Source organism: Lytechinus pictus, chromosome 19 (assembly GCF_037042905.1).
Source record: "Lytechinus pictus isolate F3 Inbred chromosome 19, Lp3.0, whole genome shotgun sequence".
Taxonomy (NCBI): domain Eukaryota; kingdom Metazoa; phylum Echinodermata; class Echinoidea; order Temnopleuroida; family Toxopneustidae; genus Lytechinus; species Lytechinus pictus.
In genome coordinates, this window is record NC_087263.1 from 7,152,966 (window position 1) to 7,167,030 (window position 14,065).

General features: G+C 33.6%; 1 protein-coding gene across 2 annotated transcripts in view; it reads right to left on the reverse strand.

The window, feature by feature from the left end:
- Positions 1–4,301: 4,301 nt before the first annotated feature.
- LOC129282660 (uncharacterized) overlaps positions 4,302–14,065 on the reverse strand; it is a 46,365-nt gene continuing 36,601 nt past the window's right edge. For both annotated transcript variants that reach the window (XM_064113881.1, XM_064113880.1), the window contains exons 23-26: positions 12,299–12,427; positions 5,784–5,938; positions 5,240–5,375; positions 4,302–4,942 (exon numbers count right to left, since the gene is read on the reverse strand). In XM_064113881.1, coding sequence (XP_063969951.1) covers positions 4,829–4,942; positions 5,240–5,375; positions 5,784–5,938; positions 12,299–12,427 — 534 coding nt within the window. In that variant the 3' untranslated portion in view covers positions 4,302–4,828. The remainder of the gene's footprint in view (positions 4,943–5,239; positions 5,376–5,783; positions 5,939–12,298; positions 12,428–14,065) is intronic.

The following is a 14,065-nucleotide window of genomic DNA, read 5'->3' on the forward strand; positions in this document are numbered from 1 at the left end:
TTTCTTGCTCCGATAGTATTTATCATTTGTTGTTGCTGTTTTTTTTTTCTTTTAAAGAAGAAGGAATATATTGATTCGAAGTATAATATCGATTGTAAGGTGTAAGCTGTTAGAACAATATTTTTAAATTTATTTTTCTTTTTGATGAGTCTTTATGGATTCAGTATGAATCGATTATTGACATTTTTTCTTTACTTTCACAAGTGTTTATATTGCTATGATGATATAACTACTTGTTTTCTTCTAGTGCATGTTGATAGCGTATAGAAAATGTATTTTTTAACATTTTATATCACATGAGTAATAAAAACTTGATTTTTCTTTAATATACAATTGATTTTTGAACCATTAATTTTATTAATGTTAAAAAAAATATATTGCAAATATATTATCAAAAGACATTGCATATGATTATAAAAACATTCTTACAACATATATAGTCTCTTACTGCAACTAGCACAGATTGTCCTACAATACTTTATATGAACAAAATAGGAGCTTATTACATTTTGCCTATGACAATTGCCTAGCATGCAATAATAATTATTTCATCATGAATCGATATACTGCTCTGAATGGATTTTTCTCCTGTTTAATACGATTATGTTGCTATAGCTGATTATGTTATGTATAGTAGGATATTACTTTATGCCATGTATTTATTATATCCTTCATACATAACATGTACAATCTTTGTCTCTGCACTGCTCTCTTTCGTTATCATTATCAGCCTCCCTCTAATGCCGGGTTAAATTCATTTCTTGTAAAAAAATCCAATAGACATGTTAAATCTTAATATATTAATTATGACACTATCAATCAATTATATATAGATTCAAAATAAACAATACATTTTCATGCCATGATGTGATACAGCCGTGCTGAGACATAGTATTTGTATGTAAAAGGGTTCCAACAGTTTCTTTTTTTTCTATGGTTGAGATGCTCAAAAGCATTGATTTTGACGTTATGCCAAATAATATTTCAATGTACTCCTTAAAAGCTTTTTATCATTTTCATCATCCCCATCTTCATTCCCCCTCACCACCATGTCATTCTTCACCATTATATCTTTGCTCCATTCTCCTTTCATCTCATGAACATTATCACTATACTATAATGACACAGATGATTTGTTTGCGTAATATTTGTTATGCGTTTAATCACAAAATATTGGTTTTAGTACAAATTTTCTGTGAATACTGACCTCGACTTGTTTTCGATTTACAATACCAACAATTTATCATCTGATAGTAACTATTATTCCGCTTCTGAATTTAACTCTAATTTTCATAAAACTGACCAAAGATTTAGTTTACTTCATGTGAATTCTAGAAGTCTTAGTAAAAATTTTGATTCTCTCGAAACAATGATTTTTACCCTCAATGATTTCCCCTTTTCAGTTATTGGTGTTTCGGAAACATGGCTTCATAATACCTCGCCTAATCTATTCAACTTGAAAAACTATACATTAATTAGGAAAGATCGTGAAGAAAAGAGAGGAGGGGGCATTGCGTTTTATATTAATGATCAATTGCAATTCAAACTCCGTAAAGAAATATCATTAGAACAATCTGAATCCTTATTTTTAGAAATCATCAATTCCAATAACAAAAACATAATAATTGGATTAATTTACAGACCACCTCATTGTGCTATTAATTCCTTTTGCGAAGATCTTGATAAATGCCTACATTCTTTTACGGGGGAAGGTAAACATTTATATTTAATGGGTGATTTCAATATTGATTTGTTATCGCAAAGTAATTATCATGATACCCTTCTTCACACTATATATGCTAATAGCTGTTATCCACATATAAATAAACCAACAAGGATTGATAGTCATTCTTCTACTCTTATAGACAATATTTTTTCCAATATTTTCGATAAAGAAGTTACCAGTGGACTTCTATACTCTGATATATCTGACCATCTTCCAATTTTTGTAATGTGTAATAATGATATATCAATTAAGAAGTCAGACAAATCGAATATGTACAGAAAAGTAACAGCCCAAAATATTGAATCTTTTAAAAGTGATCTAACGAATGAAGAATGGTTGGATGTTTTTAGTGAATTAGATGCAAATATTTCGTATGAAAATTTTCATAAAAAATTACAGAAGTATTACGAGAAAAATTTCCCTCTTGTACCTATAAATGAAAATAATAAGACTGGTAAAATGCCATGGATATCGAAATCGATATTACGATCTATACATAAAAGGAATAAGCTATATAAAAAATATTTGAGAAACCCAACTGATGATAATAAAAATAAATATAAAACATACCGAAATAGATTAACTAATATAATTCGCTCCTCTCGTAAAAGCTATTATTCTGAAAAAATTGACAGAGTAAAATCAAATATGAAGTCTACATGGGGGGTTATAAATGATATAATTGGTAAGAAAAGAAAAGAATCACTCACTGATAATTTTACATTGGATAATGTGAATATAAATTCCCAAGACATAGCTCACTCTTTTAATTCTTTTTTTGTAAATATCGGACCTAAATTAGCAAAAAACCTTAGTAAACCAAATGAAAGCTTTACTAAGTTTCTCCCGGAACCTGCAATAGCTTCACTGTTTTTGAATCCCACAAATGATAATGAAATAATAGAAATAACAAAAACTCTTAAGTCCAGTAAAGCACAGGGCCACGATAGAATTAGTAATTTTCTCCTTAAACAAATTATACATTTTATTGCACCCCCTCTGACTCATATTTTTAATCTCTCACTCAATACTGGGAAATGTCCAGAGTGCTTAAAAATTGCTAAAGTAAATCCTATTTTTAAGAAAGAAAACCCTCATGAAATAAGTAATTATAGACCTATATCGATTCTCCCTAGTATATCTAAAATCATTGAAAAGATTATTTACAAGAGGCTATACAAGTTTTTGGATACACATAATTTATTAAATTCAAATCAATATGGTTTCAGAAAAAGTCATTCAACTGACCTTGCGCTGATTAGATTATATGATAAAATAACAGATTCTATAGCCAATAAAGAACATGTAATAGGGGTATTTATGGATCTATCAAAGGCCTTTGATACCATTGACCACCAAATTTTACTTCAAAAACTTTACTCTTATGGAATTCGTGGTGTTGCTCTTTCCTGGTTTCAAAGCTATTTAACCAATAGAAAACAATATGTTGTATTTAATGATGTTTCTTCAACTTTTCTACCAATCCGATGCGGTGTCCCACAAGGATCGATATTAGGCCCATTACTTTTTTTATTATATATCAATGACTTAACTAATACAACTTCTCTTCTATCGTTTATATTATTTGCAGATGATACTAACATATTTTACTCACATTACAACCTTAACACTCTAGTTGACACACTAAATAATGAGTTACTGAAATTATCATTATGGTTTAAATGTAACAAATTGTCTCTCAATATCAACAAAACTAATTTCATGTATTTTAAACACATACAATCTCATATAAATGACGTACATTACAACATATTTATAGATAATGTTCCTCTTGATAGAAAGCATCAAACGAAGTTTTTGGGTGTCGTCATTGACGAAAATTTAAATTGGAACGAACATATACGCCATATAATAACTTCTATTTCTAGGAATGTTGGTATACTATATAAATTAAAGAAATGTATTCCTTGCAAAACACTTGCGTTGCTTTATAATTCATTGATTTTACCGTATATAACGTATAGCAATTTAGTATGGGCCACAACAAACAAAACAAAAATAAATTCTATTCACTTATTGCAAAAGAAAGCGCTTCGCATTTGTACCGGTTCACAATATTTATCTCACTCCAAACCATTATTTTACCAATTAAAAACTCTGACAGTATTTGACATTAATACACTACAAAGTTTATTGTTCATTTTCAAGTATTTAAATGGGATGCTACCAAATTCATTTCAAAATTTTTACACTTTGAATAAAACCATTCATGATTACCCCACCCGTATTTCCTCTAATTTACATTTAGTCAATCCAAAACTACGTATTGCCCAGAGATCCGTAAGACATCATGGTCCTGATCTTTGGAATCCTCTCCCAGACTCAATTAAATCCTCTTGCTCCCTACACTCATTCAAAGCTAAAGTTAAGGTCATGTTACTATCGGAATATGTAAAATAAAATTTCTTGTGTCATAATCATGTTCTAATATTCCGTTTCCATCATCATTAACATTATTTCCACCACCACCACCACCGTCACCACTATCATCATCATCATCATCATCATCATCATCTTCATTTGTCATTATCATTATTATTTTTTATTTTTTTTTACTTGATTATATATATTATAGCAAGTTTTGGCTTGTTAGATTTTGTTCTTCTCTTTTTATATTATACTTAATTGATACTTTAATAATTTGTTATTGTCCATTCTGCTCATAATATGATTATATGGTTAAAATATGTTTCGGTTTGTCATAATTTTCAAGCATTTTTTTGCTTACTATGGCAATCCATCTTCTGCTATTAATTTTATGCTAAATGATTTATACCTGATTTATTGTCAATGTATGTTTGTTACATTTATGTTATATTATATTGTTATGTAGAAGAAAAATAAATTCAAATCAAAATCAAAAAAGTTATTGTCTTGGTCTTTCCAACCATGTATTTTTCGAGCAATGAATATGTTTTACGGCTGGGGAACTAGATGTGAAAATTATAGTAAACTTTGAAGTCGATTTTCTCTGAAATGGGTTCGCACCGTCGTATGTGTGATACGACGGTTCGGAAGACCGCCGACGAGTTGTGCGTATAGACATGCTCGCTCTCACCGGAACCTGGGGCCAGAGGTGATTCAGCATACGTACGTGTAAGTGTGATCGTTCGGCGAGACCTCAGGCAGCGGTTCCTCGTACTCATGTTCTCGAATATATTCTTTGATCAGCTCATGGATGAACGAATATTCTTCCTGTATTACCAGACGTAAAAAAGGAAACGAGCATCAAATGGCGGCAACTTTCACAAACAATCAAGAAAGCCAGTCATAGTGGGCCCACTCACATGGACCTCGCAACCGCTGGGCATATGACCATATTATTGCGACTACGTTTCACGTTTGCATGTACCTACGTATACGTTCTCACACAGGCAGACGTACAAACACACCCTCAATATGCACCCTAGCTATAAAAAAAAAAAAACACTGAACCACACTTCCACACATATATACATCGAAATGCATACGCATATTACTGCTGAATGTTACCTCGGTTTGCACGAAATTCATCCTTTCGTTCCTAAGCATCTTCACCACGTGAAATACATCAACAGCGTCCTCTTCGTTTACTTGTGCGATGCACTCAAGCGTGCTACAGAACACACCTGTTCGGCCGACTCCATTCCTATGAATATGTAAATGTGTTTTTAAAAAGTTATACCTAGCCTGCATTTGTTCAAATTTTACCAGAATTAATCGTACTGTAATCTGGTCTTCAAAGATTGCTCAGATTACAAGCAAGGACTATGAATACGATTTTAATGTTTTACTTATTTCCCTGGCTATCCTAAGAAAAAAACGAGATTGTCGTTAGGGTGATTGCATACATTAGCGTAAACAATGCACACATGTGAGATTAGACAACCCATTTATCGGATCCACTCAATTGATAATTTGATATTTAAAAAAAATCACCATACACCGATACAAGTACAGGGAAAGCAGTACAGTGGTAAAATACTTTTAAGGAACGAGGAATACAGTCGTATTACGACGATGCGCAGGCATATCTCTCTTATCTTCCCTTACTCACATGCAATGAACAAGAACTGGGAACCCTTCTGGGGATCGTTTCAAAGTTTCCTGAACTTTTGTCATCAGATCGATTAGTTGAGGAGCTCGATTCTCTTGCTGCTCGGTCTCGTTTGGCCAGTCTAAGAACTGGTATTGCTTCACGATATGATGAGCCTAGAATGGGTAATCATATTCATGATATATGTAAATCTGAAAGGTACATGCATTCCGCACTATTTGATTCATCAGGAATCATTGGTACTGACATTTTTAGTTCACGAAACAAAACTCCACAGACTCGATTTTCAGAATGTCATGTGTCAATATCATTCACCAAGTCATAAAAAATGAGTTTCTTGAGAGTTGTCCTGTAGAGATGCTTAATGTGTTGGTAAAGTTCTTTAATGTGGTACTGGACAGTGGTATTGTTCCAGCTGAAGGATGCATAGGGATTATAACGGTGTAGACAATAATACACTTCTCAGTTGTCTAGGCAAACTTTATTTCCATTTTGAATTATCAAATATCAGAAGTTGTCGAAGCTGGAAGTTTGTTAGGCGTAGGACAGGCATGCTTTCGTTTAACTTATTCTACAACTGATATTCTTTTTTTTGAAGACTATAATTTATTTTATCTGAAATACAAGAAAAGTTCATACTGTGCAGTCATTGATTAGAAGAGCATTTGATCTAATTCATAGATCATCTTTTTTGTAAAACTGTTGAAGATGGCGCTTACTTTTATCAAAAACATTTATAACAATGCTAATCATTTGTAGCGTCTAGGGAGAGATGTAATATTTTTCTTTACTTGTAACACAGGTGTACGTCAGGGAGGAAACCTCCCCCACTTTTATTTGACATTTATCTTAATGATTTCCAAGAATACATTGGAAACTCATAAGGGGGACTGAAATATTTAGAAAGTGAGATTTCTGACTGTCTGAAATATGATGAGAAAATAGCCTTTAATCTTTCTTGCTCTTGATTCTGCGGATAGATATTGTCAGACATGGCACTTAAATGTTAATGCTAGCTAAACTAAAATAATTATATTCTTCCGTGGGAAGGTAAGGAGAATTCATGAATTCATTCATGGTGGTGATCACAAGAGGTTGTAGATAACTCTGGTTACCTTGGGGTTGAAAGCGGTAATTATTATGGTAGTTTCAAAGGGTTATTTCTAAACAAGTTACACAGGCTAGAAAAGCTCTTCATTGCATGGTGGTCAAGGCAAAAAAAATGAAGCAAGTTTTCTTAACCATTTTGAAATAAATAAACACACACTAAAATAAACATTAAAAAAAACACTGCTAAAGTTAGACTTTATATGTTTACCCACTAGTGGAGGGTAATATCGTGAGATAGAATGTGTACAAATTATAGACGTATATGTTATAGACTAGTCAGGTCCAGATTTTAAATAATATGCTCAGAAAAAGTGCTTTAGGCATTTTGTGTTAATGCTGATTTATCAATCGTTTTAAGGTAATTCAGGGGTGCTGAATCCAAAAATGCTGTTTGCCAAACTTGATTCCGACGTTTTCATCCTCAAATCGGCAAAAAAACAAAATGGCGGTATTTTTTAAAGCAATTTCCCATATTAAACGATTTTTATGGGTGATTGTATTTCAGAAATTGGGATCTATGCGAAATTTTCAATACCCAGGGTTGCAAACATAATGGTTCCGATTAAATGATTCGTCAGCCATCTTTAATTTCAAGATGGCTGCCATGATTCACAGCTGCTGATTGATAAATAATATGGCCAAATGTTTGATAATTTGGGGGCGATGCTGGCATACTCACATTGTGATATCTTTAACGTGTCCGCCATCTTTTCCTTGCCTGCAAAGCAGAATCATGACATGGACGTCGCTTTTCCGACGGCGGCGATGACCATGGCGGCGGTGAAATCAACATCAAATCTTAACCGGGGTTAAGTTTTTGAAATGTCATAACTTGTAGGGTATAGATGTCTTTTTCATGAAACTTAGGCATGTTAGGATTAAAATAATCTATTGAGACAGGTAGTATAGTTAAAAAAGGTCGTCAAGGTTACATGGAAATCCAGCATGACGTCCACAACGGCAGCCGTTGTACCATCAACTCCAAAAATAAAGTAAATCCTTAAAATCAAAACCACCAAAAAGCTTTCAAGGCAAATAATGAATGAAGACAGGTTTACAAGATAGTGAGTGTGTCAGTGAATCCAAGATGACCTTCCAGACTGACGTCTATAATGGACGTCTGGACATTGTATCTTTGAAATGGTCCAAATTCATAATATATACACCTGGTAGAAATACCTTTGGGGTCTACCGAGAATGATATAAAACATGAAAAAAATCATGGTTCCAAAGGGAAAAAATTACATCGGAAAATTTTCAAGGTTTATCAGTGGTGCAGTTTTGCAAAAAAAGTGATGATGGCCTAAAAATAGTTATATCTTAAAAATCTAGCTGCACTGAGTGCATATACTATCTACCTAGAAACATTTTTGTGTCTTCCTCAAGGTTTCAAAGTTCAAATGATATAGGAGAAAACTAATTACATGGATACACCGTCATTTTGTAAAAAAAAATGAAGAACGCTCCAAAAATTACATTCGAATTGGCCACCATTAATACAAAAATGACAGTACTTCATATCCCATCTAGTGCCACTATTTTGGTGTCTCTGTTTTTAAGACTCATCCGAAACACAAACCTTAAAAACTAAGGTACACTTCGCCTAAAAAGTTCCATAATTCACTATAAGTATTTCAAAACATGTCATTTATGTGCTTAGGACCATCCTATGGTTTCAAGATTAGGGGACATAAGTCATTTTTACGCAATTTTAGAAGTCGCTTTGGACTTTTTACGACAAAAAGAAAAACTGACCCTTCTTTTTATTTGTCCCGATTTATTATTTCAGCCTCCAAACCACAAATGTGTAGATTTTGTTCACCTAATTATGACTATGTTTAGGTGATGGAAGTCTTTTTAGACTCATTTTGAAAGCGATCTTTAAATAATAGGTAAAATAGGCAGCTTCATGCCATTGTAACTAATCAAAACTTATTTAACCCTTGAAACCGTAGTGTAGACACCAAAATCATATCTCCCAGATGGATTCTAAATAGATTATGTCAATTTTTAAGTACAGCTCAGCCATTTAAGACTCCTTAATTGGAAGCCATCTTGGATCTTTAGACATACGGGACCATTGATTGCCCTTGTAACTTATCCTTATGTATTACTTGACCATTTAAACCAAGGTTTAGACAACATAATCATACACCCCAGGCGGATATTAAACAAACTATGTCAGTTTTTAGGTAACAATAGCCATTTTAGACTCCAATTTTGGAAGCCTTTTTGAATTCCTGGACATGCTGGACCTCTGGCTGTCCATGTAACTTGTCCTAATTTATTACTTGACCCTTTAAACCATGGGTTAAACCCCAAAATCATATACCCCAGGCTGATATTAAACAAACTATGTCATTTTTTCGGTAAGAACGGCCTATATAGACTCCATTTTTTGAGCCATCATGGATTTTTGGACATACTGGAACCACTAACTGGCCTTGTAACTTGTCCCAGTCTAATACTTGACCCTTTAAACCATGCTTTATACTAAAAGATCATATTCTCCAGGCGATTAAATATTAAACAAACTATGTCGGTTTGTAATTAACGACAAACATTTTATACTCCATTTTTGCAAACCATCTTGGATATTTGGACATGGAGGACCATAGACTATCTTTGTTACTTGTCCCAACGTATTTATTGACCCATTAAATGATGGGTTAGACACCAACATCATATCCCCAAGGCAGATATTAAACAAACTATGTCGGGTTTTAGGGTTTTTAGATAACAGCTATTTTAGACTCCAATTTTTAAAGCCATCCTGGATTTTTTGACATAGTGGACCGTTGGCTGTCCTTGTAACTTGTCCCGGTTTACTTCTTGACCCTTGAAAATCACCGATGAATAAAACCGAAATAAAATACACTAAAATAGATAATAGATTAATTGTGAATTTTTAGGCCATGGCAGCCATTTTTACGCAATCTTTGATTTTCAGGTACCCTGGAGTGCTTATGTTCACTCTTTCATTTCATCCCCTACACCATTGAATACATGTATGCACCGAAAAAAGGTGTCTAGGGTAGAAAAAATGCCGGTTATTTTAATTTTCAGTTGATGGCGGCCATCTTAGACGCCATCTCAAAAATAACCACTTTCCCGGATCCGGATTTTGGTGGATTTTTAGTATGTTACTCCTGAGGTCGAATAGTACCAAAAATCGTTAACAAACATTTTTGTTACAAGTTTTGGGGGTCAGAATAGAGTAAAAATTGGTGTAGAATGGCGGCCATATTGTTTTTGCCAATTTGAGGATTTTAACATCAAAATCAAGGATGGCAAACAGCAAATTTGGACTCAACGTCCTCTAATTATGCTAAAACACTTCTCAATTCAGCATTAACACGATTTGCCTAAGGCAGTCTACTTTTCTCAAATCTGGACCTGACTAGACGTTACATATTTGTTTGTCCCTTTTTTCACAAAAAGAGATTTTGTGTATTTACCCAGTAATCTAACGGTCAGTAGGTCAAAATGCATTGCACATATAGCCAAACTTTTTAATTCAGCTAATGCTTGCCACTCGAAACAAGTGGAATGCCTCTGGCTGTCACGCCTGCATTACGCGATTCAACATAGCAGCAGTACGTGCTATTATTCACAAAAAGCACCATTCATATATTATTGATTTGAAATACTATGTTAACTCCAGGCTGAAGATATTTATATCTCAATAAATAGAGTAAAATTCACAAAGCAAAATGCCGAAAATATGATCAAAATTGGATAACAAATAACAATGAATTTTAAAGATTTGAATTATTCCATTAAAACTGTTCTAGGCATTTCTTCATGAATATTCATTAGGTTGGCTGATGATGTCATATCCCCACTTTTTTGTATTTTATTATATGAAATTGGGTTTATTCAAAAATGTTCTACCAAGACATAAAGACAATTGGATTGGCAACTGATTAAGTGCATTAGTTATGTATCAACTTATTTTATCAAAATGGAGACACATCATTTATACATGTATGATTTCATGTAATAACAAAAGAAAAAGGAAAGTGGGGATGTGACATCATCAGCTCACCTAATGAATATTCATGACGGCGAGCATATAACTGTTTTTTTTTACAAACTATTTATTAACTTAAAAATTCAATAACTTCATTATTTTTCATCCGATTTTGATGAAATTTTCAGCATTTTGCTTTGTGAATTTTATTCTATTTATTTTGATATATTTTCAGCCAGGAGCATCCATTTAATAATATTTAACCGTTGCAATGAGACCTGAAACTCACACGGGATGTTCAGTGATACTTGATCGCTATATGCCAAAGTTGCATGAACTAGATCCATAAACTTTTAAAGTTGTGATGACAATTCCACAAATACCTCCAACATTACCAAGTTTGTTGACCCTAAATGTCCATTGATTTGGCCACGTGACCTGGAACTTGCACATGATTTTTAGGGATACTTGATTGGTCTTACAGTATGTGCAAGTTTTATGAAGTACGTTCATATACTTTCTAGGTTATGACAACATTTCAAAAAATTAACCCTCGGTTAAGATTTTGATATTGATTCCCCCAACATGGTATAAGTTCATTGACCCTAAATGACGTTTGATCTTGCTCACGTGACTTTAAACTCGAGCCGAATATTACTTGATTATCCTTATGTCCAAGTTTCATGAAGTAGGTCCATATACTTTATAAGTTATGATGACATTTAAAAAACTTAACCTTAGGTTAAGATTTGATGTTGACGACGCCTCCGCCGTCGTCGGAAAAGCGGCGACTATAGTCTCGCTCTGCTATGCAAGCGAGACTCAAAACTAGGCAAATTTGTTAGAATAATTACGTTTCATTTTTCTTCAAAACCAAAGAAGACATTCATACGCATATATGAATAAGTTGACTATATTTTCTTCATTTCCAAGAGGGATTCACACGTAACAAGCTTTGCTTTTTAGTGGACCCCCCTCATTTCCATTTATGCTCTATATTATACTGTTTTCTTTTTTTTTTTAGAAGAATGCCCTACTGTAAAATTGTACTTGATTTGTATTACTTTATATTACTTTTTATTATGTTTTGAATGGAAAATGAAATAAAGAATTGAATTGAATTGACAGACAGTAGTTTTATAGAAAGTATATGATAATTTGTTTACACGCAGTGGTAGATTAATCAAACGCCCTAAACGCCTTGACATGTAGGTTGTAGATATTATCACTTATGCTTTATGTATTCATGAATTGTAAATAAATTTGTACTCTCATACCCCGAGAGGGGATTGTAAAATCTTACAATCAATGGCATTCACCAAGTTGTGTTGTACGTTGTTGGCTGCTGCTTTCAACAAGGTTTTTGTTAACAATTACCAGTCCCTACATTCTGATTATCTTAACTTGTTTATACAAATATAATTATTTGTACCTTTGAATTATTTCTCGTGACTTGCATCTCCCTCTCGATCAGTCCTTCGTTCTCAGAGACAGATACCGTAGTGATAGAAAAGGATCCGAAAGTTGCAACGCCTTTGTCCAACCAGTATTGGGCACAACTCTAAAGGGATCGGAACAGTCATCAGTTAAAATATGTAACTGAATAAATCGACATACCGGCCGACTTTATTAAATAGTCAATATAGACCATAATAAATGTAAGACAGCGGTGCCAAAACTAACATCAGTTGATATGCCCCTTGAGGAAAAACCGTAACGTCATAAGATAATACCATAGAGTTTCGACATTTTTATGTATAAGACGAATTGTAAGAGCAATTACATTCATTTATTTAGTTATTTCCTATTTAAGGATATTTATAACATAGAATGATCAAGAACGTTCCAGAACGTTTTGTAAAAGCTTTTGTTATGCAGGCCTCTTTCCTATTTAAAGGCCAATGAATATTGTTGTTTAAGGCAGACAATAGATTGCTACACAATAGCCAGCCTGCAGTGAAAATAACAATAGGATTAGCTATGTTATTGACATGTTAATTTCACTGAGGTCATTCAAGAGTCTTCCAGAATGTGATTGCTCCAGAAAGAAGGAGAACGTTCTTTTTAACCCTAACTAGGCCGGGCTTTTTTGGCTGTTCTGTGGCCGGGGGGGGGGGGGGGTTGATTCACCCCCCCCCCCCTGAGATCTCGACCGCCGATCGCGCGAGCGCCGCAAAAATTTGCACGCTGGTAGTGTGCGATGTAATCTACAAGGCTGTATGGTAAACTTGTCCAAAATAATGAGATTTTATTTTTTATGAATTAATTGTGCTAATTTATGCATAAATCATACATTTGCTCTAATTCACTAAATAAAGCTCCTAGAATGCTAATTTTTGGTAAAAATATTCTTTGTAGCATTTTTAACAATGGCAATTGAAAAAAACTTCGGTTTGGAAATCAATTTCTTATGTATTTTATTGGTTTATGAATTTCTTATGTATTTCTTTGTTTTTCAACCTTTTGTTTTTCTTTGTTTTTTTCACCAGATTTATTGCACAACCTTTTTTGAAGCATAATTATGCTAAAAATCAATTGCTTTCAGCTGTTTGAAGTAAAAATAATAATATCTTTATGAATAAGATGAGAAAACTCAATTTGCATTGACTTTGTACACAAAATCACGTTTTGGAACAATTTTTAGTCTGACATGCACTTACAAAATAATGCGTAATTTCGGAACCGCGTACCCGGGCGTCGTAAATTTGGTCTCAAAAGATGCGCGAGACTTAAAAGTATAAACTCTGCGAGTGGCGCGGTGAGAAAAATTTGCGCGGCGGAATGATCGCAGAATATGTTGAGGGGGGGTTGATTCAACCCCCCCCCCGGCCATTTTAGGGTTAAAGACAATACTAGAAACTTATAGAATAATTAAATTGGTATATAAGCTGCAGTTTCTTCAATATCATAACAGATCACTTCATCATATCAGATCATAACTCAGAGTTTTCACTCCAGACTTTATGTCAGAGCAGACTTTTTTCCACCTGGAATATTTATCTTCTGTGGAATTATTTGCACGCCATCAATGAAGTGTTTGCAGTTATTTTGAGAGAGGAATTCTCAGTTCTCATCGAGATCATCAACCTGTTTAATGAACGCTTTTCAACCCATGGATTGCTGAAATTGACTGTTTATCATCATCAACATCGTCTTCACGGACATTTCAACTCAATACAGTGACTCTTGTTATTCATCG